The sequence below is a fragment of the Plasmodium knowlesi genome (assembly GCF_000006355.2).
Source record: "Plasmodium knowlesi strain H genome assembly, chromosome: 11".
Lineage (NCBI taxonomy): Eukaryota > Apicomplexa > Aconoidasida > Haemosporida > Plasmodiidae > Plasmodium > Plasmodium knowlesi.
Genome location: NC_011912.2, coordinates 1,808,893 through 1,836,394, shown reverse-complemented (window position 1 = coordinate 1,836,394; position 27,502 = coordinate 1,808,893). Strand labels below are relative to the sequence as shown.

At 38.1% G+C, this 27,502-nt stretch overlaps 10 protein-coding genes across 10 annotated transcripts; 5 read left to right on the top strand and 5 right to left on the bottom strand.

Annotated features, from left to right (window-relative positions):
* Window positions 1–334: 334 nt before the first annotated feature.
* On the top strand, window positions 335–745 carry PKNH_1139900 (histone H3, putative; the record flags this gene model as incomplete). Its single annotated transcript, XM_002261533.1, has 1 exon — window positions 335–745. One exon carries the CDS (start codon window positions 335–337, stop codon window positions 743–745), a length of 411 nt encoding a protein of 136 aa, XP_002261569.1.
* Window positions 746–1,446: 701 nt separating this feature from the next.
* Window positions 1,447–2,047, bottom strand: PKNH_1139800 (peptidyl-tRNA hydrolase PTRHD1, putative; the record flags this gene model as incomplete). The annotated part of the gene is made up of 2 exons (XM_002261532.1): window positions 1,447–1,717; window positions 1,947–2,047. 2 exons carry the CDS (start codon window positions 2,045–2,047, stop codon window positions 1,447–1,449), a joined length of 372 nt encoding a protein of 123 aa, XP_002261568.1.
* Window positions 2,048–5,151: 3,104 nt separating this feature from the next.
* On the top strand, window positions 5,152–5,532 carry PKNH_1139700 (conserved Plasmodium protein, unknown function; the record flags this gene model as incomplete). Its single annotated transcript, XM_002261531.1, has 2 exons — window positions 5,152–5,324; window positions 5,460–5,532. The coding sequence occupies 2 exons, from the start codon at window positions 5,152–5,154 to the stop codon at window positions 5,530–5,532; spliced, it is 246 nt and encodes an 81-aa protein (XP_002261567.1).
* A 1,100-nt stretch (window positions 5,533–6,632) lies between these two features.
* On the top strand, window positions 6,633–8,648 carry PKNH_1139600 (transketolase, putative; the record flags this gene model as incomplete). The annotated part of the gene is made up of 1 exon (XM_002261530.1): window positions 6,633–8,648. One exon carries the CDS (start codon window positions 6,633–6,635, stop codon window positions 8,646–8,648), a length of 2,016 nt encoding a protein of 671 aa, XP_002261566.1.
* A 905-nt stretch (window positions 8,649–9,553) lies between these two features.
* PKNH_1139500 (transcription elongation factor SPT5, putative) lies at window positions 9,554–13,303 on the bottom strand (the record flags this gene model as incomplete). The annotated part of the gene is made up of 1 exon (XM_002261529.1): window positions 9,554–13,303. One exon carries the CDS (start codon window positions 13,301–13,303, stop codon window positions 9,554–9,556), a length of 3,750 nt encoding a protein of 1,249 aa, XP_002261565.1.
* A 2,488-nt stretch (window positions 13,304–15,791) lies between these two features.
* Window positions 15,792–17,151, bottom strand: PKNH_1139400 (SNARE associated Golgi protein, putative; the record flags this gene model as incomplete). Its single annotated transcript, XM_002261528.1, has 3 exons — window positions 15,792–15,928; window positions 16,198–16,761; window positions 16,995–17,151. 3 exons carry the CDS (start codon window positions 17,149–17,151, stop codon window positions 15,792–15,794), a joined length of 858 nt encoding a protein of 285 aa, XP_002261564.1.
* A 1,988-nt stretch (window positions 17,152–19,139) lies between these two features.
* PKNH_1139300 (succinate dehydrogenase subunit 3, putative) lies at window positions 19,140–19,406 on the bottom strand (the record flags this gene model as incomplete). Its single annotated transcript, XM_002261527.1, has 1 exon — window positions 19,140–19,406. The coding sequence occupies one exon, from the start codon at window positions 19,404–19,406 to the stop codon at window positions 19,140–19,142; it is 267 nt and encodes an 88-aa protein (XP_002261563.1).
* Window positions 19,407–20,459: 1,053 nt separating this feature from the next.
* On the top strand, window positions 20,460–21,776 carry PKNH_1139200 (AP2 domain transcription factor, putative; the record flags this gene model as incomplete). The annotated part of the gene is made up of 3 exons (XM_002261526.1): window positions 20,460–20,679; window positions 20,914–21,433; window positions 21,638–21,776. The coding sequence occupies 3 exons, from the start codon at window positions 20,460–20,462 to the stop codon at window positions 21,774–21,776; spliced, it is 879 nt and encodes a 292-aa protein (XP_002261562.1).
* Window positions 21,777–23,093: 1,317 nt separating this feature from the next.
* On the top strand, window positions 23,094–24,298 carry PKNH_1139100 (ATP synthase-associated protein, putative; the record flags this gene model as incomplete). Its single annotated transcript, XM_039114156.1, has 3 exons — window positions 23,094–23,096; window positions 23,249–23,757; window positions 23,968–24,298. 3 exons carry the CDS (start codon window positions 23,094–23,096, stop codon window positions 24,296–24,298), a joined length of 843 nt encoding a protein of 280 aa, XP_038969774.1.
* A 517-nt stretch (window positions 24,299–24,815) lies between these two features.
* On the bottom strand, window positions 24,816–27,254 carry PKNH_1139000 (SWIB/MDM2 domain-containing protein, putative; the record flags this gene model as incomplete). The annotated part of the gene is made up of 1 exon (XM_002261524.1): window positions 24,816–27,254. The coding sequence occupies one exon, from the start codon at window positions 27,252–27,254 to the stop codon at window positions 24,816–24,818; it is 2,439 nt and encodes an 812-aa protein (XP_002261560.1).
* Window positions 27,255–27,502: the final 248 nt, after the last annotated feature.

The window sequence follows — 27,502 nt, the reverse complement described above, 5'->3', positions numbered from 1 at the left end:
AAAAAAAGGAAAAAAAATCGTCCAAAACGCTCACCATAATAATTGGGATACATCTTATATACGCATATATACTCTTTCTTTTTTTTCACTGCGAAATATTTTTTTTTTTTTTTTTTTTTTTTTTTTTTTTTACGCATCCTTTTTACATATACATATATTTTAAAATATTTGAAAGAGATTTATTTTATTTTTATTTTTATTTTCATTTATTTAAAACACACACACACGCATAAGCACTTATAGCATATATTCACCCATATACTAATTATATACGCATACACGCATACCTTTTTTTCTTTTTTCCCTTAACTAAACTTACTATTTACTTGAAAAAATGGCACGAACAAAACAAACGGCAAGGAAATCAACCGCCGGTAAGGCCCCCCGAAAGCAGTTAGCCTCCAAGGCAGCAAGAAAGTCAGCTCCCATGTCTGCGGGTATTAAAAAACCTCACAGATATAGACCAGGAACTGTCGCCTTAAGAGAAATTAGAAGATACCAAAAATCCACTGATCTCCTCATAAGAAAATTGCCATTCCAGAGATTGGTGAGAGAAATTGCACAGGACTACAAAACCGACTTGCGCTTTCAGTCATCTGCAGTCATGGCTCTCCAAGAAGCAGCGGAGGCATACTTAGTAGGACTCTTCGAAGATACCAACTTGTGTGCCATCCACGCCAAGAGAGTTACCATCATGCCAAAGGATATACAGCTAGCCAGACGTATTCGTGGAGAAAGATCATAAACGTGTGTACTGCGCTTAGATAACAACACTTTTGTGTAAAACTCAACTCAGAAGCCTTCATACCAGAACTGCTTTACTGCTCAATGGATTTATTTTTTTTATAAAATGGGTACTCACCGGCCAAGTGTGTGCCTGCGTGTCGGCGTATGTGAGTGTACTCGTGCGCCTATGCGCCCGTCTGTACGACCTCCTATGCTTGTGGGCCCCCGTGCGACAAGAGGGGGCGCATCTCTGGTGAACCCCCGCATCCACATCCCACACACGTGTGCATATATATATATATAACATATGCATATGCGGATACATCATGTACATCCAATCCTTCTACTTTTTCTTTCTCATTATAGCATTCGTTTTACATTTACATTTACAGTTTTAGATTTTTTTTTTTTTTGCCAATTTTTAAGGCTTCACTAGAAGCCATTACCATATCTGTGATAAACTTCAAAAATTTTGAACCGACCTTTCGAGGTTGTTTCTCCATTCGCATTAATAAAAACAAAAAAGAAAAATGCTTATTTTGCACATTCATTTATAGTGTAGAAAAAGAAAGAAAGTGTGGGGCATCTCTTTCCTCTCATGCGTAGCGGTCAGAGAAAAGCTGTTGATATAAGTCCGTGACGCTTTAGAAAAATGGACAAGTTATATGAGGGTGTAACTTCACCATGCCTCCTGCTCGTCTCCTCAGAGTTTTCACATCATCAAAGCTTACGTAGCAAAGGATATTTCTTCAAATATTCCTTGACCGTGTCCTTATAATAGGGTTTCAAGGCCACAGCTGTTTGTATGTTTTCTGGGAATTCCGTCCATATTTTGTACTTTAAGCATGCGTCCTCTAAAATGCTGGAAAGTTTTTTTATTTCATTTGTGTCTTCGATCCGTAAGATGACCTTGTGCATGTTGTTTATTTTTTCTGCACAAAGGTACTCCTTCACCACTTGGTCTTCCTGATTTTCGGCAATGACTGCGACGCTAATAAAGGGGGAGAAAAAAAAGAGACATCTGGCATGTATTTGTACGTTCATGAACGAACCGCGTGCAGGTAAGTGGGAACTGGGTAGGTATGTAGCCTTCCCTGTAGACCTCCGAAAATACACCTATTCGCGCCACAACAAACACGCATCCTCACTAACATTGAACAAATAGAGATACTTTTTTGAAACGCGCAGAAAAGGTTATCCCACTTGCGTGTAAAACTCACCATGCATGACATGCCTGGGCTATGACAGACCCCAGCGGCCATTTCTTATCTAAGATTTCTTTGTTCACCAAAATGTACTGGACGATAGGGTTTTCCTGCATTTGGTCCTTTTCGAAATTTTCTTCTGTTTTCCTTTTTTTTTTTTTTTTTTTTTTTTTATGCCTACTATTTATATTTGCCTTTTGAGATGATAGAAATGTCGAATGAGCGAAGCGCCTGGGGAGTGAATCTGACCTGGAATGTACGTAGGAGCCAAGTACGAGCTTTCCCTTACTGACCGAGTGATAGCTTCTTTTGTGAATGACCCCACTATAACAGGTGAATTGCAAACACACAGAAAGAAGTGGGGGGGAGGAAAGGTTTTCTCTTCGCGGTAGGTAGTTACAGAAGGTAAACAAACGAAGGTAGAACTGATTCTCTTTTATTAACACGTTTATACACAGTTTATGTTGGGAAGAAATAAAATTTGAACAAGTCAGGTGAATTCTATCCGCAATAAATTTACGTCGTTGCGAAAAGGGGCACGTAGAAATGGGTTCGACGTATGCACACGGGTTCCTTGCTCGAAATTATGTTGTTCTGATGGAGCACCTCTACTAAACGCAGCCCCCCCTTTTTCTTCTTCGCATTTGCTCTATACAACGGGGAGTTGAAAGGTGCTAAGATTCAGAAATCAGATTAACCACACGAGTTCTCATTCCCAAATCGGATGGGATCCAAACTCAAATTGGGGTGATGTCGCATAGCACGATGTTGTCACCTTCGCCATGTTGCTTTCACGTTTAATTAATGTACCAGTCCTACGTCAGTCGTTCAGGGCGAATGTGTATAATCTCCCTTCTGTAGAATCCGTAACAGTGACCCGCTGGATCATCCCCCGACATTGCTTCTTTCCTTTGCCTACTGGGTTAACCCAACCATATGTATATTCGCATAAGCTCCCACTACACACAAATGTAAGTTTGCTTCTACACCATTGTTTGGAAAGTTGCTAAACGTTTTCCTTTCTTGTAACTACCCGCAGTTTCAACCTCCTGGGGTAAAGGAGAATAACAAGGAAGGGAGGGGAGGTGTAGTACCCGCAAGTTGGTCCAACAATTTCTTTTACGTCCTTCCCATTTCGACATATGGGCATTTTTCGCTACTTTTGAACAACTTCGGTGAAGGAGATTCTACAACTTTATAGAGGAAGAAGACGTGAACTAACAGCACGGTGGGCACAAAAGTTCGTATGTTCTCTCTCTTCATGCATACCTACCATTTATTTTACGAAAATGTACGTTTATATGCACATTACTTTTTCTACATTTTTACTATTTTCTTCGATGGATAACAGAGCACGCCCATTCATCGAACGCTTTTATTTTTTTTTTGAAAAATACGGTTGTAAGGATGGAGAATGACAGCCACACAGAGGGACGCCCCAACAGAACGGTACGGAAAGCATTTCCAAAAAATGGAAATGGTGAAAATTCCTGACAGTTATAGTTATTCATATGTTGTGTTCATCGTTGGGAAGGCCATTAGAGTGATCCATTCTTATGGCATAAAAATGATCCGGAAAAAAAAAAAAAAAAAAAAAGTAAAAAGATCACTGTTTTGGTCACATGGATCAGTTCACCTCAAAGAAAGGAGCTAAAATATCAATAGAACAAACGCGTTGTAAATTTTCCTTACCCCCTCGAAAATTTCGCCAAAGAAATTTTCCTTATGTGTGAGTCTTTTGTCTCATGGTTATTATGACAACCCGTGAATTGTCGTTGTGGATCTTCTTCCTTTTTTAATATTATCAGGAAAGCAAATCTCACAATGGGGGGTGAGCCACTACAAAGGGAGAAACACCTCCGTGTACATGCATTTCCTATGATGATAAAGGGGGAATTGTGCATACCAATAAAGATTCTACGCATTTACCACCACTGTGTGGGTACTCCCCCCAACTAAGTCACCACAACAAGAAGGACCAATTATGAGCATACCAAAGTTGAGTCTTCAAGTGAGATAAAAACTTGGGGGATTAGCTTCATCCCAAAATGGGTGTTCATACGTAATCCCACGTTGGAATATTCTAACCAACGCAGGTGACAAATATGCAATCACCTTGAGGCTACCCTTCTTTTGCTTTATGAACGAAGCAAATAAACATGCACACACAGGTATACGTATTTTACCCTCTGCCCTTACTCCTCGTTCATTCCTTTTCGTGTACATTCCCTTTGGGTGTATTTTTCACTTAAATGCGTCATTACTGAATAGGGGGGGGAGAGCCCCTTCAAACAGAGCAAAATAGGAGTTACTACATATACACTTGACCTCATTAAGGTGGACCTCTTTTTTTTTTTTTTAAAAAGATATTGAAAAAAATTGGCACTCTTCATTTTTTTTCTTTATGCCTATGCGTGGTAGGCAATGGGAACGGATTGCACAGTTCTTCTAATCTGCATCACACCCTGTGGATGATTCGCCTTTCGAACGAATAAAAAATGTATACGACGTGAATGTATCGAATGTGCCACGTGAATTTTGATAAGTGAATCTCCATTCGTATAAAACACTAGGATAAAAAAAAAAAAAAAAAAAAAAAAAGAGAAAAACTCGACCTGTTATAATAATGCGCTAAGGTGTAGATAATAAAAAAGGGGAAAAACAGAAATGGTAAAAACTTTCGCTCAGTTAAATTGTATATCCCATGGGGATGTCCCACATTTTTTTTTTTTTTTTAGAAATTGCAAGTTAAGCTTTTTCGTAGCTACTACTTTTTCTTTTCTTCTTCTTTTAAAATGCATACATGACGGCATACACTAGTCCACGTGAACAACCAAAACGGTGAATAAGGATATCCGCTTACATTCTCAAACAGATGCGTATTTATATTGACGCACTTGGTAGGTTTGGCGAACTGCTCTCTCCTCCCACATCACGCATGGTTTCCTTGTACTCATATTTTTGCAATTCTTTTACCAACCGCCAGAGGAACTTTTATCATGGCCGGGACACATGACCTCATTACACAGTACAAAATTGGAGAGCCTCAGACAAGCTGGGGGGGGTGGAATGCAAAACATTCCTCGTATGTTGCGCGGCGTCTACGTGTATATATGTGTGTATGTGTGCTAAAATAAACGCATTCGTGTATGGACATTGTAAGCACCTGTGCCATATTACATGTGCTGCGCTAGCCCTCGCAGAAAATACAACGGCATGAATGCAAACCACTGCCTTTTTTCCCCCCACGAATTCACTCTGCAGTATTATCCAAGTAAATTGCCTATCCGAAAACCACAGCAATATTTTGTACAAATGTTTGTCAAGCGATGAGTCTTTGAAGCAAAATGAAATGTACAAACATGTGAACATATCTGGAAGCCTCATAAAAATGTAATGCACGAAAGGAAATAAATAAAAAAAAAAAAAAAAAGAGAGAGAGAGAAAGGGAAAGGGAAAGAAAGGAAAGGAATGGAATGGAATGGAAAGAATGAAAGGGACGGAAGGATAATAAAACTTAGCTAAAAGAATAACCACATGGAAAATTCCTTCCACATGTCCCTTTTACCGAAACTCCTGTTTCATTTTACGCGTTGTTTGAATGTTACCTCCGTTGCTTCACTGCACAGTTGGGTGTACCCACTTCGCCTGGAAACTTCTCCCGGTATGTGTAGTGTAGTTATGCGCTCAACGTAGCCACCAGCGGGCGAAAGATAAGTTTGTTGCCTTCCCTAACTGTTCTTTATTTGTATCTTTTTTTGCTTATTCTTTTGCTTTTTTGCTTGCATAATTTTTTTTTTTTTTTTTTTTTTTTTTGCCATGCGTACACCGTGTACACTTGGCAGATGGCCCTTGCGCACGCCCCCTCATCTCTACCAGCACAAATCACGAAAGTAAAAAGAAGGTACAGTCGGTTCTATATACTTCGTATGTGCGTATGTTTTGCGTGTAGTATAATGATAGGCATACGCCGCGGGGGTGCGCCTTTTAGTTGGTATTTTTTTTTCTTTTTTGTGTGAGATTGTTCGGCGTTTTCCTTCTCATCGCATGGTTACTCTTCGTTTCGTTTTGTGTTTCTTAATTTTTTTTTTTTTTTTTTTTTTTTTTTTTTTTTCCTGCCCCTGCAAGGTTTTTTTTTTTTTTTTTTTTTTTTTTTTTTATCACTTAACTATTTTTATGGCTTTCCATTTTATTTGTTCCTTTCGTTTTATCATACATTCTGCATTTGCTCATACGGATGTGTATAAGGAGGTGGTACATTTACGCAGAACCTACGTTGGTATGTCGTACACTTCGCGCATTTTACACGAGAAAAAAAATGACTACATATTTTTCCTTCTTACAAACGGGAGGGAGAAAATCAAAATGCGCATATACACCCACTTGCGCAACAACACGCAAACATAGCATGCATACCTATTTGTAAATTTTTTTTTTTTTTTTTTTAAATTCCCCTGATTGGTTTCCGCAGAGAATTGCAGAGCAGCACATGTGAAGATATAAGATACAAGGCAAAAAACATTTATGACTATTTGCATTTTTTTTTCAAAACTGTCGAAACGTTTACCTGACGTGAAGTGAAATAGTATACAACGGGAAGGAGAAGGAGCATCCCCACCTATCGGAACAAATAATTTATCCAAGCTGATCATCTGTCCACGTGGCCAATCCCCCCTTTCCAACGGAACACCCACCAACAAAATGAACGGCCCAATTGATCAGAAATGCATCAACGAAATTCGTATGTTGTCGGCGGAGCTTCCGCTGAAAGCGAACAGTGGACACCAGGGAGCGCCCATCGGGTGTGCGCCCATAGCACACATTTTGTGGGCCTACGTAATGAACTACTACAATGAGGATACGGAATGGATGAATCGGGATAGATTTGTCCTCTCGAATGGACACGCAAGTGCACTCTTATATACCATGCTTTATTTGACGAACCAAGGATTAAGCATGGAGGATTTGAAAAATTTCAGGCAATTGGGGAGTCTAACCCCAGGTCATCCAGAAAAACACATCACGAAAGGAGTGGAAGTAACAACGGGGCCATTGGGCCAAGGAGCATCAAACGCAGTTGGGATGGCCATCTGTGCACATAACTTAGCTGAAAAATACAACACAAAGGAATTTCCTATTTTTGATAATTATGTATATGCCATTTGTGGTGATGGTTGTATGCAGGAGGGAGTATTCTGTGAAGCAGCTTCCCTTGCAGGACACCTTGGCTTAGGAAGATTAATCCTTCTATATGATGATAATAAAATAACCATTGATGGAAACACAGAATTGTCCTTCACAGAAAATATAGAGCAGAAATTTGAAGCCTTCAAATGGGAAGTTAGAAAAGTAGATAATGGTAATACAGACTTTGAAGGTATATTGAAACAAATTGAAGAAGCCAAAAAAAACAAGAAACAGCCATCATTAATTATCGTGAAGACATCTTGTGGGTACGGGACGAAGGTAGAGGGGACATGTAAGTCTCACGGATTGGCATTAAAAGAAGAAGATTTAAAAAAAACGAAACAACTTTTTGGTTTAGACTCTGAAAAGCAGTTCCACATTTCGGAGGAAGTAAAAAAGTTTTATGAACAAATTGTACAGAAAAAGAAGGAAAATTATCTTAAGTGGAAAAAAATGTTTTACGATTTTACAGTGCACTACCCAGAGAAGGCACAAGAAATTATGAGAAGGTTCTCCAAGGAGCTTCCACACAATTGGGTCGATGTCTTACCCAAGTATACAACTTCCGATGTTCCTGCAGCCACGAGAAATTTATCGGGGGTTGTTTTAAACTGCATTAATAAGATCCTACCAGAGTTGATAGGTGGGAGTGCAGACTTGACAGAGTCTAATTGCACCGCCTTGAAAGAAGAAAAAGACATCACCAAAGATTCCTTTGCAAATAAGTATATACGATATGGAGTAAGGGAACATGGGATGGTAGCCATTACCAATGGGATATATGCTTATGGAGGGTTCGAACCCTTTTGTGCAACTTTTTTAAATTTCTATACGTACGCATTTGGTGCTTTAAGATTAGCCGCATTATCTCAGTATCACATTTTTTGTATAGCGACCCATGATTCAGTCGAATTGGGAGAAGACGGACCGACACATCAACCGGTTGAAGTATTGGCCTTACTTAGAGCGACTCCTAATTTGAATGTAATTAGACCAGCTGACGGGAATGAAGTATCAGGTGCTTATTTGTGCCATTTTAAGAACCCAAAAACTCCCACCATTGTTGCCTTGTGCAGAAATAAAGTACCCCACTTGAAGAACACCTCAGCAGAACAGGTCCTTAAAGGAGCCTATATTCTGGAAGACTTCGAGACCTCGAATGATAAACAGAAGGTTATCTTAGCTGGATGCGGTTCAGAATTGCATCTCTGTTTCGATGCCAAAAATATTCTAACCAAGGAGCACAATTTAAACGTTCGCATTGTGAGTTTTCCATCGTGGAATTTATTCAGACAACAGTCTGAGGACTACCAACAATCTGTGATGATGCACCACGATGCGAAGGTTGTTAGGTTCTACTTAGAGCCTGCTTCCACCAACGGCTTCGACACCTACTTTAATGTCTACCTGGGAATCAACCAGTTTGGCTACTCGGCCCCGAAGAACAAAATATGGGAGCACCTGGGCTTCACGCCGGAGAATATCGTTTTGAAGGTGCTGGCCTTTATAAAGGCACAAACACACGCATAGAAATCGTAGCGGCGATGGCACCGCTGCAGCGTACGCGCAAAATTGCGCCATGCAGAGTTTTTGCACCATTATTTTATTTTTTAAAGTACACAGAATGCACAATTCATTAACCTCACCTGAATTAACCCTTTTATTTTTTTAAAAAAAAAAAAAAAAAAAAATGTCCATATTTTTTGTGCTTCACATTACATAGAACAAACATGCATTCCCTCCCCCTATCCTCCTTTTAAATAGTTACAAAAACGTAGCTGCATCTGCCTTGCCACCTGCGCATCGGGATGGGTAGATAAAAAAACACTCAAAAAAACACTGTAGAAAAAAATGCCTTAAAAGTATATTAATAAAAAATATCTAGTATAGTAGAATAATAATAATGAGCAAGGTGTCATTTTGGATCGTGCCTTTTTAATATTAGCTTCCGATTATATACACCGTATTTTTTTTATCCAGTCCTTCCTACTTAACCGTCCTCTACTAGCTTCTCATCTTTCTGCTGAAGTTGACGCTATCAATGAAACGGGTTGATCTGATCATGTAGGTAGTCCACGGTGGGTAAGAACCCGGGAGAAAACTTCTAACAGTTAGCAGGCTAACATAATGAAGGCTTAACACCATGTAAACGTAAAAAAAAAAAAAAAAAAAAAAAAAAAAAAAGGATAAGGATAAGGATAAGGAATAACAATGTGTACAAATTGGGGAGAAAAAAAGCACCGTGTTTTTTTTTGAAGATTTATGTTGAGCACGTACAAGTGGTAGCGGTGACAGCGTAGAGTGGGTGGATACTAGGCGTCTCACCCACATGGCCTTGGTGCTATCGCTCAGGATACACGGGTCTTCGTTTTAAGCCCTTTGGAACAGAACGTGACTGTCCATGAGTTGCTAACCTCGCCCGTTTTGCCTCGCCGTCATGGAAACTGCTTCTTAAACAAAAAAATATTTTTCACATTGTAAGTAAATATGCCCTGCGCGGTATTCACCTGGATATCATCATTCTGTATGTCTACAACAATACCCTCGACGACCTTTCCCTCATCCACGACAAGAACTTCTTCATTTATTTTGTTTGGATTCAAAGGAATCACAGCGTCGGATACGATGCTAAAGGACGTTTTTTCGGTTGCTATTTTTAGTATGGTGTACAAGCTCTTCTTCATCACCTCTGTGACTCTCCCAATTTCGTTGTAAAAGGGTCCCGGTGTTATCACCTTTATCATAATTCCTTCGACTAGCCAAAGTGGAGACGCCTTGTCTTCATTGTTCTTGTCTCGGTGCATCTCCAAGAAATTAGATGCACTGGTGAAGCCAGTATTGCTCACCCCTCCATTTATGCCACCAGTGCTTTGGACATCATCCCATTTTCCTAGCCCCTTGGAGGAGGTGTTGTTTTTACCGCCTCTTCTCAGACTATCGTTATATCTTTGGTCGGTATTCAAATTGTGGGAGCCGGGTCCTGTTTCGTACTGCCCATTCATAAATTCTTCTGCCATGTTGTTCTTTCTGGTGGCATTTTTTATGCTACCTTCATTCATTCCTTCTCCCCTGCTATGTGGTTCGTTAAAATGAGTCGGATGACTTGCTCTGCCATCGTGATGGTAGTTATAACTGGTGTTGTTACTGTTTGAATGATTTTCGTGTGAAGTCTTGGACCAGTTTCCGTTGAAGTTTTTCTGGTCATACGATATTGGAGGGGGCGGGTGCTGATGGCTGCTATTCGTTCCTTTCCACCCGTTCGATTGGTTCCACGGTGCAGCATGGGAAGAAGCGTTTATGTCATTTGAACCATTTGCACCTTTTGCGGCACTCCTGTCTGGGTTGTGATCGGGGGTGTGTCCCTCAGGTGGGCGGTGACTTCCCCTCCATCGCTCCTCATCGTAGTTTCCACTGTGAGAACCCCTGTGCCAGTCAGCACTCTTCCTTGCGCTTTCACCGTAGAGCGAGGACTCGTATCCGATTCTGTCGTACCCGACCCGATCGTACCTGGGGCTTCTGTCACTAATGTTTCTCCACCTCGAGGAGTTGTCCAGGACCTCTCCCCCTGATGCCCCTCCTGATCCCTTGTAATATCTATCATCCGTGATGGTGTAATGATCCTTGAACGAGTCGGCAATGGCGCATTCGTTTTTTTTCTGCCTTATGGTCTTAGGCTTGATCTTCAAGAGGAGTGTAAACTCGTCCCGTTCGGCATCTATTACATCCCCAAGGAGGCCCTTATAAACCCCACTTAAAATTTTCACGGTTTTTCCAATGAAGGATTGGTAGGTATTATTCCTTCTGGGAATTATACTGGTGTTTGCTCTGAACAGATTATTATGTGTAACAATTCTTTTCTTTTCATTCGGGTTTCCAGTGAGTATGCAGTTATGGCTGTCCATGACGACAAAGCCGTTATCCTCAATCTTCTTGTTAATCTTGGCGAACACTTTATTCTTCCAGATATAATTCACCACGGCAACTTTATTCTTGTGAATCCCTCGCACGACTTGTATGATATCTTTAGCCTGGATGATATTTCCATTTTCGTCTTTGCACACTTGGCCAATGGCAGATCGTTTAGACGTGATGGTTCCAATTGTGGTGTGCAAAGTTGTATTATGGCTTGTTAGCACCCGAATATGTTTGTTCTTATCGATGTATGTTAATATACCAATTTGTCTGTCACTCAATTCTATGAGATCACCGATGGAGAACCCGTTAAGGGAATTAATTCCACCGAGCCCTTCACTGCTGCTATGCTCACAGGCAGAGAGATCTTGAATGGAAGAACGAAATTCGGTATTCAAAGAAGGAGAAAAAATAAGAGCAACATTTTCTTTATAATCGAGCAATGAAATCAGTCCACTCTTACCCTTATGAATTCCATTGATAACTGTTACGTTATCTCCCTCAAGGAAATATTTGGTTACATCACTTGGAAGGAATTTAAAGTTCTTCGCTAAATTGTCTGGATTGATGGTTAACACATTATCACTCACATTTGTTATGGTCCCTATAAGGTTATACAATTCTCCCTTCATAATTTTCACTCTCTCTCCCTTCTTAAACAGGTGTAGAGAATTCTTATTAATAAAGGATTTGCTAACATGGAGATTGATATCCTCCTCATTGCTGTTATTTTTATTGAAGTCTCGTATTTCCGTTAAGGTAATATTTGCATTTTCGGATATAAGATATTTTATGTTCATTTTTTTTAGTAGGTAGCCATTTTCTTCAAAAATATTATTTTGATATTTTATCGTTCTTGGGTAAGGTCCATGTTCAATGACTCCTCCTATTTGTTCTATTTCTTCTCGATCGAATAATTTTTTTAATGGTCTTTCTTTTTTTTTCTTCCTCTTAATTTGTAGCGCTTCGTCTAACATTTCCAACTGTCCATTTATCATTCCAGCGTTTCTCGTATCCCCTCCCACCATCCCCCCCGCGGGGATGATAGCCCTGCTACCATGATTATTCAACTCTAGCTTATTATCCCCTTGGTAGTAGGATTCATTCTTCCCGCTCTGTCCATCGAACATGGATGAGGCTCCTTTACTCATGCTCGGATTAGTCAAACTTAGGTGGGTGTTATTACCCTTTTTAGAATGGTTGTATTTATCATATTCGATTCTTGGGATTAGCCTAACAATGGCATAAATACCCTTTTCGTGTACCTCAAATATTTGCCCTATATCATTCATATAAACTCCCCTCTTAATACGAACGTATTCATTCACCTTTGGTATAATAACTTTGGAGTGGCACATAGAAAAAATGGAAGTTAATTCTTGCACTGGTACAATGGTCATCTCATTTAGGTTAATAAACTTGAACCCCAAAAGAAACCTTTTTAACATGTACAAACTATCCGCCTCGACATATATATATCCTTTCAGATTGTCTGAAACGTAGACTCCCTTAATGTTGAAGTCATTGTCTTTTAACTTCATGTACTTGTAATAAATTCCCATAGCTATATTTCTCTCCACTCCATTCTTGAACAATTTGATTAGCCACATTTTGGGGCTATCAAACGTTGTCAAGCATTCTCCTTCATCGAAGTACTCGTCCTCATCTCCTGACATATCCTCATCTGTTAGTGTTTCCCCATCCGTAAGGGTATCTTTTATATCCTTTTCATTTTCGTACCGTTGCGATAACTTGTTGATGGTTTGCGCTAAATGGTTCGTTCCACTTTTCAACTTCATTTCATACATTTTTTTCTTTTCCAATTTTTTTGCTTCTTCGAATTCATCTACGTAGGAACTGGCGTACTCCTCCTCCTCATCGTCTCCCACTTGCGCCTCTGTGTCCAGGAAGGTCGACAGGTACCTCTTCTTCGAGAGCTTCCTTTTTTTGAGCCCACTACTCCCCCCCTTGGTGGTGCTACTAGCCTTTCTTTCTCTGTACTTCGCGTCGTCATCATCATCATCATCATACCCGTCTTCGTCTTCGTCATCGTCATCCTCCGCTTCGTTATCCACGTATGGAGATGTGTGTTTATCATCCTTCTTCCTCTTTCTGCGTACTTCTCCTTTGTCGGGGTCGTTAACCTCATCATCAGTAGCATTATCAGCACCCGCTGCAGTTTTCTCCCCTTCCTCGGGGGAGCTTTCTCCTTCCTTCACCTCCTCATCGTCACCGTCGAACAGTTCGTTTCCCTCCACACTTGACTCGCTCATGTTGTTCGCCCGTGTGGAGCAGAGGGGAGAAGGCGATAGGGGTTCCGTTCCTTTGCTTCCCACACTGCTTTTCCTTCCGATCCGCTTTTAAAAATAGGTAGTCGTTTTTCCCTTTTCACTGTAAATATATGTAACCATACACGCTACGTTATTATCGTAACGCTGCATACAGGAGTGTGGGCACTTAGTTAAATGCGCTCTGCAGGGAAAATCTGCAATGGGCTTCTAATCCTTCTGGGAGGGGGGGGAGGGAAGGAACTGAAACTATGCAGACGAGTTAAAAGAATAAAAAGAGGGTAACATTAAAAAATTGCGCCTCTCCAACTTTTGCAAAATCTTCACGTAGCCAAATGGCAAGAGGAGAAGGCGTCAAATGGGTAAGTAGTCAAATAGGTAAGTAGTCAAATAGGTAAGTAGTCAAATGGGTTAGCAATCAAATGGATAGGTAATTACGTGGGAAAATAATCACATAGGCATGGAAAGTCGCAGCTTGGCAAGGACGAAACTGCGACGGAAGTGAATGCCAACATGGGCAATTCTCAACGAATGCAAAAATTGGGAAAATGTCGCGAACAAGTTGTAGCCTTGCCGCAAACTTACAGCGCCAACTTGACTAATCCCGAGAAAAAGCCTTCAAGCGCATGTCACACGTTTATGTAAAATTGTATACGCATATATGTATATTAATGCATATGCCAGTATACAAGGCCAAACGAATTGCGTGCCCTGCAGTCCTTCATTTTTGCTGTGCTCAATTTGTAGTCCACTCGAGCATTTCCTTTTTTAATGCGGCGTCATGCCTGTTTCATAAAAAAAAAAAAAAAAAAAAAAAAAAAAAATCCGTATACATATTTATCATTTTTTCTTTTCTCCCTTTTTGTAACCCCTCATTTTTGATGCAACATTTTTTTATTTTTCTTTTTATTTATTATTATTATTTTTTTTTCTCTCTCTCCAGGGAGCGTAAAAATGGAGCAGCCTTTTGTTTGCTTAAAAACGGGAGAGTTACAGAATGCGGTGTTTTTTTTTTTTTTTTTTTTTTTTTTTTTTGCGAACTATTTTATAAAGGGGAACTGGTAACCCTGTGTGCATCTAGTCACTTGTACACATGGGTGCATGCTCGTATACGCACTTTTACAGGTGGATGCCCCATGGAAAAGGTACATCTTCTTATGACTACACGAGGTGGAATGTCCTATACACATTTTTTTACCCTTTCGGCCATCTGATTGGACATAAAAAATACTGAAGAGGAACAATAGCCATAACATAATTTTTGCATCGCACTTAAAATATTAAAAAATAAAAATTAAGGCTAATCACCAATGGTGAGAATTTCACTGCTGTGCCTTCTTTGGCACCTTGCATGAGAGTATTCCTTTGCGGAAAGAAGTGGCAGTAAGGTTATAGTCGTGCGTGTATTTGGTCTCCTTACTGGAGTTGCGAAGTGGATATCCCAACTGAGCCTTTACGCCAGGTACGTAAGTGAGGGATGCATGTAAAAAAATGTTTATAAGTGGTTGTAGACCCCGACATAATCCCCAGTCTATATGACATAACGAACACGCAACTCAGACGAATCGAGGATTTGTCCATCGCGTTGGCAGAAAAGAGAACAGCTTTTCCATGCAGAAGGGGCAAATACAAAAATGTAGATCTGACTACGTAGGTACATCGCGGTGATGCTTCTTCCACAAAATAATGGCATTTTTATAAACCCTTCACCATTCCACGGGAAAAAAAAAATATATATATATTTATTCCCTGTTGAATTTGCCCCTGTCTCTACGTTCGCAGTTCATGTAACAGAAAAAAAAAAAAAAAAAATATATAAGATAAAAGATAAAATAAAATAAAATACCAAAACACTAATACACTTCTACATTAAAGTGTTCACTAAAAATTGGACGCAATTAAAAATATGAATAAGTCCGTATTCTAATTCGAATTAAGGGGGGATTCTAAAAATAACACCAAAAAAAAAAAAAAAAAAAAAAAAAAAAAGGAGAGAAAGAAAAATGTGGAAAGCAAACATTTGAGGAAAACGCATATGTAAGGCAGACGCTTTCAGCATAATCCCTAACAACCCGAGGAAGAAAAAAAATAAATTAATAAAATATGACCATGTGTTTGTCAGAATAGGAGCAAAGGGCAAATATGCATCAAGTGGTAGCTATGCTAATTGTACAGGGAAATGCATTTCTACATGGAGGCGAACTTCATGCATATGTAGGAATGGGTACCAATATGGTGCATGTACACATAAATACACACACACACACGCAGGCTTAGGAAGAGAGGTACGAAAGTGTTGCGATGCATGTAAAACTGCGCGTATTGGTGATACCCCGAATGAGACGCCTTAACTGTACGCTCGGTTTGGTTTCTTCAAATTGCAAGGAACGAGATGTTCCATGGCTCCCGTCCCGTGCAGTTGGTATGGGTGCGCTGTCCCGAATGCTTAACAGAGTGCTCGACTTAAATATAGCTATAGCCCAATCTCCTTATACTTGTACTTCATGATCGTCTGGAATAGCAACAGCAGGGCGATAAACGTTATGGGGATGTAAAACGTCTGCTTCACATCAATGGAGGAGAGCATGCTGATGGTCTGCCCCACGGAAACTGCAAAAAAAAAAAAAAAAAAAAAAAAAAAAATGCATAGCGGAACGTTATGAGTGTAATAGTGGGACAAGCATGAGGGAGAACCGGGTTGATAAGAACAGATAGGCAAACAGAATTGATGTACCAAGCGTGACACACACGCATGTGTATGTGGCTGTACAAAGGATAGATGAACCCAAGAGGATCACCTATGTACGGGGAAAGCATGCATAATATGTGTATACACACACTGACATCTATAGAGAACAATTTCGCACATGTGCACTTACCCAGGATAATGGTGTTGGGCATGAGCCCTATATACGTGGCCAACGAAAAGGGGATGGCAGGAAGGGAGAGAGACGCTACCAAAATGTTTATCAACGCATTTGGAAACACAGGAGTTAACCTTAAAATGGAAATGTAGAAAAACAAATCAAGTTTACTTTTAACTCTCTTCTTTATCTGTTCATCAAACTTAATAAGTGGCTTCCTAAAAAAATATTCTATTACTGTGCGCCCATAATTCTTAAAAATAAAATACGTTACTAGAGGAGAAATTGTGGATAGTAAGGAACAATAAAATATGGAAAAAGCATAATTGTAAAACGCCCCAATTAGTATAGTTATGATACTACCCGTCCCTGTCATCCACCATAAAAATAAAGGAAAGGCTTGATAAAGAATATATATTAAGGAGAGCAATATGAGCAATATAAGGCTATGTTCATTTTTGTAGGAAATTAAAGAGTCATATAAAATTTTAATTTTCCCTTTGCTGTTCAATTTTATGAGATCTTTAAAATTTTTTGGAATCAGCGTTTTCAGTTTTTGCTTGCTTTCTATGTTTAGGCCTACATGGAGGGGTACAATCGGGAAGGAAAGAATGGAACATTGTGGGTGGGGGTGCACTCGAGTGTTACTTCTTATAATGGCTACATTTATGCACAGTTGGAGGTTTACTCTCTGGTTTTAGGCTCAACGCTCCGGCGATGCACACACAGGCGAACACGCACACGCGCATACATGTACGTGTCTGCATCGCTAAAACCCGCGATGGCGAACCCTTTCCCATCATTCGACTCACCCGGAATGAGATAAACATATATCGTAATCACCACAACGAAGGATACGAATATTAGGGAGAGGTAAAGGAGGTGTAACTTCAGCTCTTTGTTTTTTACTTTGGGAATGAATAATTTATCAGTTTCGTTTGTCACATTTTGTTTTTCGTCTTTTTTCATCTTTACGGCTTGCATGGTCTAGTTAAAATTGTCTGCACGTTAATGCGATGCTGTAGGTGTGTGTAATGCCTATGGGCGGCGCGCAAGCAAGAGAGCACTGCGGTACATATGCTCATGTACGCGTGTACATATGTACGCATATTATGTACTCACACTGCTGATATATGTGTGCATGAACGTATTATCTCGTCCGCTAGTTTGCCCACATCCGCATATGCTCGCTAGCTTCTGCGAACTCACACCTGTGTGCCTCCCCCTCTCGCTTGCGCTTTCTATACGGTTCCCTTTTTCTTTCCGCTTCCTTCTATAGCTAGTGATGTACTTGCCAGACGGTGCCTTGTCCCATAAAAATAATCACGTAAATCTTTAAAATGATACAAGCAAACCAATATGCAGTTAAATAATTCCCTTAGCTCCTTTTATAAGGCATTTTCAATTTTTATCAGCTTATACACAGAGAACTTCTTTTTTGCATATCATATGCATGCAATGTGCTTCACCTACTTAGGATATATGCACATATGCTGTATATTGGGGGATAATTTTTTTTTTTTTTTTTTTTGCGGAAAAAAATTTTTTTTTTTTTATGTTTTTCCAAAGTGTTGTGAGGTTACTGATAAACCTGTGCGCTGCTGATGTGCGTACCACAACGGAATGAAAAATTAGTGAAGCACCACTTGTGCTGGTGCCATGAACAGTTCGCATAATAATTTTCCGTCCAGGCTCCAACCCTTTGAGCTTTTTCGTTTTTTCGTTTTTTGTTTTTGCCTTTTGCATTTTTATATTTTTACATTTTTCCCCTCCTCACCATCTATTGTGCCGCCATCTCACGCTTACTTTTCGTCCATGTTAATGGTTGCTCCAGTCCTGGAGCACTGGACAATGGTATACGTTCAATTAAACGGCGGTCTTTCCTGAGAGGATGTTCCGACGCTTTGCATTCTGTGCCATTTTGTGTAACCGAATTGTTGGGCTCGTCAGTATATTGACCTGTCTTTTCCCTTATATATATATATTTTCCCCACACGCATGTAAACTTGTTTATGCGATCATCTGTATGTAACAGAATTTGCATTTCTTCCGCTCATATGTACATTATGCTATATGTACATTTCTGTGTGTGTGTGTGTGTTTTTTTTTTAAGAGATAAAGGCGTATTGCCAGGATTAATCACTCCCCAAGTATGTATCTTCCCATGGTTTGTCCTTTTTTCCTTTCCAAGAAAATGGAACATGCTAAGCAATAGGATTGATGACTTGTGCCAACCGCACCCCCCACAGTTGCTGACTTAACGTTATTAAAATTGAGAACGTTTTATTATTATTATTTTTTTTTTTTTTATTTTTTTTAATTTTGGCTGTTTATCACATAAGTAGATAGCTTCTACAAAGGGCAAAAAAAAAAAAATTATTCACAAAAGATAAAAAAAAGTAAGTCAAAAGCAACTTTTTTTACGTGACAACGCTCCCCATGTGCTTAACACGTAAGAGAATGTGTGTACATATATAAACATGCATTTATTTATAAACACATTGATTGGCACTTCCTTTTCAAATGTGCCATTTTCCATTTGAGCGAAATGCAAAATGAAGTTGATAACAAAAAAAAAAAAAAAAAAAAAAAAAAGGAAAAAAAAATGTATACACCTTTGAACAAAAACCCGTCCCATATGCAGTAGTCGAAAAATGTGCAAATTGCGCATTACAGATATGATACAAATGGACACGTCAATTTGTTCCCTGTTCTCTGTGCGTGATGTTGTAAAATAATTGTACAGAACACTTTTATTTGTGAATATAGACTCGCCTCTCTCTTTCAAAACGGTACCCGCATTACACCTTATTGTTTGAAGAGAACCTCCTCTTCACATAGAACTCTCATTCGCGTGTATCACCCATCTCGCAGCAGTTCTCCACACATACGACTGTATGTGTACATATACACAAGGCATACGGGTGCTTTAAAATGGAAAACTTGCAATTGGCAGTTTATCCACCCTTTTCTTCTGAATCATCCCTCATGAAATAATCAAAGAGAGAAAATATTTTATTAAAAATGTAGTAATAATTTGTCCCTATACAAATGCCTATTACTAGGCCTATGACTAGTCCAGTCGAAAACCCCCAAATGGATTTTGTTGCTTCCTTTTCTATTTCGTCCAATTCTTTTGATGCGAAGTAGTGGCTCAAGGACGCTCCGCCCAGGAATAACGCTGGTAGGTAAAATGCATTTCTCCTCAGGAATCGTTTAGGCATATTCTTATTTTTTTTTTTATTTCTGCCAAGGTTGACGGGTGATCTTCGTCTTTCTCTTCGTCTTCGTGCAGACAAACGTGGTGCGCACGTAAAGCATACGCAACATGTACATATGCAAATCTGTGTGTGCCCTTTATCCGTTCGCTCGTGCAATATTAACACATTCTCAGTAGTCTTCCCCTGCAGTCATGCTTCAAACGTATATGACGATAAAACAAGATGAATTCACTTCAAATTCATAATTTGGGAAGGTATCGTAAAACACTGCCCATGTATTGTGGGCGCGCCTTTCTCCTCATAACACAAATAAAAAGAAAACATTATTTACCTTTATACATTTACATATATTTCATGTGTATGTAATGCATGTATACATTATTTTCGTGGTCATTTAAAAAGGTTTAAACTTGAAGGAAAGATGTGAATACAAAAAATTATCCGTCCAGAGGAAAATTTTTTTTTTTTTTTTTTTTTTTTTTTTTTTAAAATGCAAATTAATGTGCATATTTATGTGGCGCAGATTATTTTTCAATTTACTATTAGAGAATTTACAATCATTTAAAATTTTACACAACTTGGCGCAATTTGCACCAGAAATGTGAATTACGAAAAAGAGCGATGAAGGGAACACGTACAATGTAGCAAAATAATGCTGATGCGTTTGTGCTCGTGGGGTATGTGTATACTTGCGCTTTTACCACGTTTTATTGTGCCACTTGTTTTCTTCTGTTATTCCAATATGTAATCCCTTTGCTCTATTTTTTGCTATACCCAAATGTACATTAATGAGCAGGCACAAATGCATAAATACAGAAATATGCAAATGCCCAAATATACTCCTTTGTGTATGCTACAAATGGCAAATTGAGAAGCTACGAAATACCGGCAAAATGAAATAATTCGAATAAACATAAAAATTGGGATATTGACGAATTTTTTTTCTTTTTTTCCCCTTTTTACGAAAGAGGGGAACTCCTTTTTCCAGAAACAGCGCAGATAATGACACACTGCATAATTCATGAATTTAATTCCTTTTTGTAACTCTCCGAAAAAATGCTCAGAACATGTATTATGCGCAGTCATCCGATTCGTAAAGTCACTAAGAGAAACATCTATACAGCAAAGAGCGAGCAAATATCACACAGGAACATTTCCAACTTCGTGTTATGTAGAGCACAACCCCAGTCGCAGCTACAGCCGCAGTCACCATTTGGACATGCATTTCTCAATCAAAAAAAATTCTTTGGGGTAAAAAGAGTTGTCCAGAAAAGGAGTAAGGCTAATTTGAATGCAGTTTGAAAAATGTTTCTGCATATTAATAAATGTAACCGTTCTGACAAACGTGTATTTAACTTCTACCCTTTAAGCGTTTCAGTTAAAACGGAAGGGAAAATGCAAAGTTGAAGGACAGCTGTGTGTTTTGACGCGCATGTCCGTCTATGCATAATGAGAGCATGTACATGGGTATCTGTCACTTCTCTTCCCCCCCTCCCCCACATTTTTTCAGAGTACATGCTAAAATTAATACAACCACACCAGGAAAAGTTTGACGCAGAAAAATACAAAACCTTTTTGGAAAAGGAGAACCTACGTGAAAAAATTGACGTAAACAACATCAATATTGACAATGAAAAGGAAGTTGAATTATATGAAAATTATTTACTAAATTATAAATACAACAAAAGGGAAGTTGAAAAGAATGCACCCCTGCCGTTGTCCCTGTTGTCATCTTCCTTCATAAGAAGAACCATTTACTCTAACAGGGAACACGTTCTAAAGAATTTAAAAAACATTAACTGGAAAAAGTATTGTTGCAATGTCAAAGGTGTGAGGTGGCATGCTAGTGGGGCATGGCGCGTCTACTTCTCTAAAAGAAATTACCAGCATAATTTCTATGTCAAGTGTGATTGCTATTTTCGAGTGAGTATTTACGGTTTTGAAAAAAGCAAAGAACTCGCCGTTCGGTATAGAAAGAGGTTGGAGTATGAGTACATATTGCTCATGAAGCGATGGAAGGAAATCGAAATGTAATAGAAAAAAAAAAACAAAATAGAAATGAAAACGAAAAAATAATGAAAGAGCAAAACAGCAATAAAATTATTATAGCTGATTAAACCTTGAGCTAGCCAATTTTGTGCCATTTTTTTTTTTTTTTTTTTTTAACGTTCATGTAAATATGTGTAAATATCCTACATGTTCATAATTTTTTTCAAATTTTTTCACTTATTCAGGGAAAATGCTAAAAAAAGAAAAATGATAAAAGAGTTGAAAAAGAATAACCAGAACTTTGATCAGGAAGAAGATAGTGAGCACAATGACTACGAGGGGTACTACAAAGAAAATTCAAAACGCCAAGACGTAAACTATTAAGTGTGTACACGCCAGTAGTTGGTGGAAGTTGAAAGATAATATGCAAATAATATTATGACAAGAGAGTACGTTCCATTTATCACTAAATTGGTTTTAACTTTATTTGTGCGCTTTCCGTATGTACTAATTCGATTGGTTATATTGTTTTAACCTGGTTAACCATGAACATATGTTTCTTCTTCTTAGACACTTTTATAAACAAAATTTGTTTTTTTCTTATTATACACTTTTTTTTAATTCATTTCACAAATTCCTTAATTTAAATTAACCTTTGCATAATAGCTGAATTAATCTACATATAATTTGCCTCCTCGTTGTATCAATTTAGGGTGTAATTTAAACTGCAAAAGGTTTAAATGGTCCTCCTTTTCTTTATATGCGCAAAAACGGTTATATACATGCAATGAAGTTCACAAAATATAAAATTCTGGAATTTTTATTTCCTACCCCCCCCCCCCCATCCCCTAAATGAAGCTTCTGAGAAAGGTGTATGCAACGCAAAATTGTGAAAAGGAATTTGGAGCACATATGCATGTTTACACTTTGTTCTTTTTTTCCTTTCCGCCTATGTAAAATTGCCGCTCGAATGTTATCGACAAATTGTTAAAAAATAAAAAAATCATTTTAGCCTTTTTGAAAATGTTACCAATGAATGCAGCAAAATAGGTCATGCATTATTTTTTTGCACCTTTGTTGTGCTTTAATAGTTTCATTATTTTTCTTTTTTTTCTCTGAAAAAGCGCACTCCGTTAATTTCACGCAATTAAAAATACCGAACAAGAAATGCGTAGAATGATAAACCGCTCTACGTTAACAAACCGTAAATTAAAAACATTCATTTGAAGGATAGGATACTGTAACGAGATGATAATAAAAAGATAAAGCGATGAGCGTGTAAAAATATAGTTCCTACTTTTGCTCTACGTTATTTTATCTGTGTAAAATAACTAATTGTGCTTTTTTTTCACGAAAACTTTTTCTTAATTCCAGGTGCAGAAAAACATTACTCCATTTAACAATTTAAGCCGTTTATACTTTTCGTAACTGTGATACTCCCCACATTACATTTTTTTTTTTTTTTTTTTTGTACCTTCGAACGCGAATACTTGCAAGCCTATGTGAACATGTGAGTATTTATGTAAACGAATATATTCCCCCCCCAAAAGATAATTGTAACTTCACATTGGAAACTTACCCTTTTGCGAAGAGAACAACAAAAAAAGATACGTTACTTTACACAACACATACTTCACCAAGTGGGATTTACCCTTTTGAATAAATTCCCCCCAATGTTACGTTGACTACACTTTATAAATTATGGTAAACAATAGAGATGAAAAAAGAGCGCTACAAGGGTTAGCGTTTCTGATGCATCTTTCCGCCCCTCCCCCGTGTGACCCATTTTTAATTTTCACCTTATAACACACCGAATATATCACCTTCCCCCCCCCCCCCCCCCCCCCCCCTGTCAGTTGCGCCTAAACAATGCAAGACTTTTTTTCAAAAGTAAAATTCGATTAAGTGGTGGAAAGCAGCATCCCAAATGGGTTGTAAAGGACAAAGAAAAGTATAACATATATACGTATGATAATTCCTACTATGGAGAAAACTTCAGATATAACAATTTTATCCTACATTTAAGATCATACAAGTACTACATTGACTACATAGTAGAGAACATTTACAGATCTGTTAAGAATTGTGGGAAATGTTTTTTCAATCCTGTGAAAAATATTATATTAAAACACAACCCAGATATTCGTTACCAGTTAGTAGCCCTTATGGCTTTTTTCGGAACCACATCAGCCATAACATGCTACCACAATGGCATCTACCAGAACATTATTGATGTAACAAATATGCTGGAGTTAGGTGTAGTAGATGACATGAAGGACAACAGTTTTTTCGACACGCAGAGCGAAATGCAGAACAAAAATATCGATGATTATAGTAAGGACCATGAAAGATTGAGCGACTTGTGGTAGGTTTCCTGTGCACTACATTTACGTGTGTGTGGCGTTGTGTGCAATATCGTGTGCCACATTCTATGCAACCTTGTCTGCCCATGCGTGTATGTCATGATGCATCCCTCGTGTTAATAAATTTCTCCGCGTACACGCCACTAAAGATGATGTGAAATTTTTGCGCAAATGTATTGCCCATGTTTTACCCCTCTTTCCTCCATCATTAGGGAAAAGGCACTGAAAGACGCGACGCAGAAAAATAGCTTTGATCAACTGTGCAGCTATTTGGTCATAGAAGATGGTGAACCCATAGTAAACTTTAAGCCCAAGCATATCTGGAGATATAATATGATTCCCTATGGAGAAAATAACCCAGACACGAAGACGTTTGAAGTTCCTGCACACGAGAAGCCCTTTAGATCCTTTGCATTAAACTTTACATATAATAATCTGTCAGGAAATTGGGGAGATTACATTGACAGAAGAGACAACAAGGGATCTTTGCTAAGACCATCAAGGTACATGTTCACGGATGTAATAATACCCGCCACAAAATAATTTTAAAAACAATTTAGTTGCGAAGTTGCGTGCGTTTACACGAGTGTACATATGCGTGTATGTACAACGGGGCATGCGTGCGCTGCATATATATATATGACACACACCGCACACATGAAACATACACATTGCACATGTGTATATACGTGTACGTCTTTTTTTAATAAATAGAAAAAAATTATTAATTTGAAAACGATATAAAAAAAAAAAAAAATTATGTAATGTGCGAAATGAATATACTTTAATTCGTTCATTTTCAGAAAATTAAAAAAATGTAATTAAAAAAAAAAATCGAGTTATATTAACCACGACATTGTACACGGTTAAAAAATTGAATGGGGTACGAATGAAATTACTATAAAAATCAGTTCGGGTGGCGATGCAGTGATGCTTGTCATGCACAGTGCGTGCCCTTCCCTAGTCATACACATATATATACATACATATATTACATATACGTATCAATGCGCATGCGTAAGTAGAAAGGTAATGGGCCCCCGCTCAACCAGGGCACCACCTACGGAACGTAGTTGTTCGCACTGTAGAAATTCCCATTCGGATATACTCCGTCCATAGGTATTGCCCCGGGGTACAATGGATTAAAACCATTTTGCGGAGGCATTTCATTAAAAGGGGGGTAATTCATCATGTATGGAACATTTGGTACAACTTGTTGCGCATACATATTAAAATTACCTTGTTCGTTATTGTGCATGAAATTATTTTGGAGATTCATATGTTCTGGCAATTTATTATTATTCCCGTTGAATGCCATCATTTCAATGGGAAAGGGGGGGGAAACAGGGACAGCCATGGGCATAGCCATAGACATAGGTACAGGGACGGGCACAGGCATGTTGCTGCTTTCGTAATTCATATTATTGTAAAAATTTTGCATAGGATTGTTAATAAAAGATTCCGGTGCATTACTAAAATTCATATTTTTGTTTGGATAGTAGAAATATGCATTGTTATTTAAATCTGGTTGGTTGTGATAGCTATAATTCATGTTAATTTTATAGGGGTTATTATCGAAATTTTCGTCTGCACCTGGATGTAGTTTTTGCTTTTTACTTTCGTTTGTATTCATATCGTCTAATTTTCTTTTACAATCTAGATTCATTGAATTTAATACAGACTTGAGAACGTCGTCAAAATTTTTATTTTTAATTAATAGATATTTTGAAATTCCTCTATGAACCCACGGTAGTTTGTAATAATTATCATCATTGATATTTGCCGCTTGGTCGTATATATAGTTATTATCATTTACACTTTCGAAGTCTACTGGAAATTTGCTATTCATCATATGGTCAATAAAGCCACATGGGTTTTCATAGAAATTTGTGTAACGTAACCTTAAGCTATTTTTCTGTTTAATTTTACACAAGATGTTTATAATATCCTCATCTATGCTATCTATTTCACTTTGTATTCCATTTAGTTTTTCAAATATAGAAATTGTTGGCGAATTAAAATTTGCTCCTTTTTTATCACTATCCTTGAGCGATAATGAGCCCTTTTTATCAGATCGTTTTTCCGTACCTCCTTCACACACGTTTATTTTTCCCTCCCCTTCGGTGTTCTGCCCAGGGGAATTTTCCTCCTCTGATGCATCTCGATTCCGTTCGGCGCTGCTCTTCGCCTGAATGACTTCTTCCCTTTGATCCGCTTTTTCATCAAATGCGTCTCCTTCCTTTCCTACTTTGGAACTCTTTATATTTTTAACATGGCATTTATCCACTTTATCGCTGCTATCATCCTTCGTTTCATTCATTTTCAAAAACTGTAATAAATTATTGAGGTGATGTGAATCCAGAACAAATTTTTGAAGCTTGCCATTTTCGAATGCTACGAAGGGTTCAAAAATGTCCACTACGATATCGTAGATGCTCTCCGATTCCTCTTCCTTTTCTAGATCAACAACGTGCTCTAGAACTATTGGCTTTTGAATGGACACATGTTTCTGTAAAATTCTGGGGAGCTCACAAAATTCGTATTCATCTACCTCTAACACGTTTCTTAACACTTCATCCGTTCTCATAATTCCACTCGAATCAATTAATTCCTTTTCTAGGCTATATTCATAAATACGCTTTATAACTTCCGGCATGGTTTCTTCGGGGGATTGCATAAAATTCTTTAACTGAGGTGAAAGTTCGAAAAATGGTATTTTCTGATCTAAAAATAGAAATATTTTAATTGTCTCCTTTTTTTTTTCATTCACTATACGACTAAATGTTAGTTTATCACAGTCGTAATAATTTTTATTATTCTTATCATATATAATGGTTTCTTTGTCTCGCATAACCATGATGGTTGAAAAAAAGGAAGTAAATTTCATAACAGTGGTGTTGCAATAATCTATTTGCTCATTCCTGTCGGACAAATCACCGATGTCTGTGCCTGAACATTTGCTATCCGCGTCCTTCGCTCTTGTTCTACTTTCGTCTACTAAATGACCCAAATCGTTATCATCATTTTTACTTTCGCTGGCTGGGACTGTATTCACGCCAGGCGAATCAGCATCATTATCGTAATCATTTTCATCGGTATTTAAAATATAACCGTGAATGTTAAATGTAAAAGACGAGGGAGAAGCATACTTGTAAATATTTTCCGAATCTGCTATTTCAATATCAGCTGGATAATTCATTTCTTTGTCGCCATCATTGAAAACTGTGTAGATGTGAACTCTCAACCTGCGTCTTACCTTTTCTGTCTTTAAGGTTGATGAGAATGCTTCATTAATGTAATAGTTGCTCATGTCAATACATCTATTTATCTCCCCTTCATACTTCACCAACGTTTCAATTAAATTGTAGTTTTTTTCGTCTACCTCTTTAACCGTCCTGGTAAGCACTGTGTTATATAAATTCTTAATAACATCCTCCTTCTCATAGTAGTTACTGTCAGCAAACATGCAATTCGAATTTAAACGATCTATAGGCTCCATGTATTCTGTCCAATTGTGTAAGGTCGTTCCAACAGTAGTTTATACGCAGAGGTGCGTAACGAACAAAAGCTCCAAATCAGTTTTCGTAAATCCTTCCGTTATCTTTGTGTATGGTTAATAACATGCAAAATGATGCTAACAGGTGAGTTATCATTCATTGAAGTTTTGTAATTTAAAAGTTAAAATTAAAAAGTTGAAAAAAAATAAAACTACCTTTAAAAAAAAAAAAAAAAAGGGGGGTGAGGAAA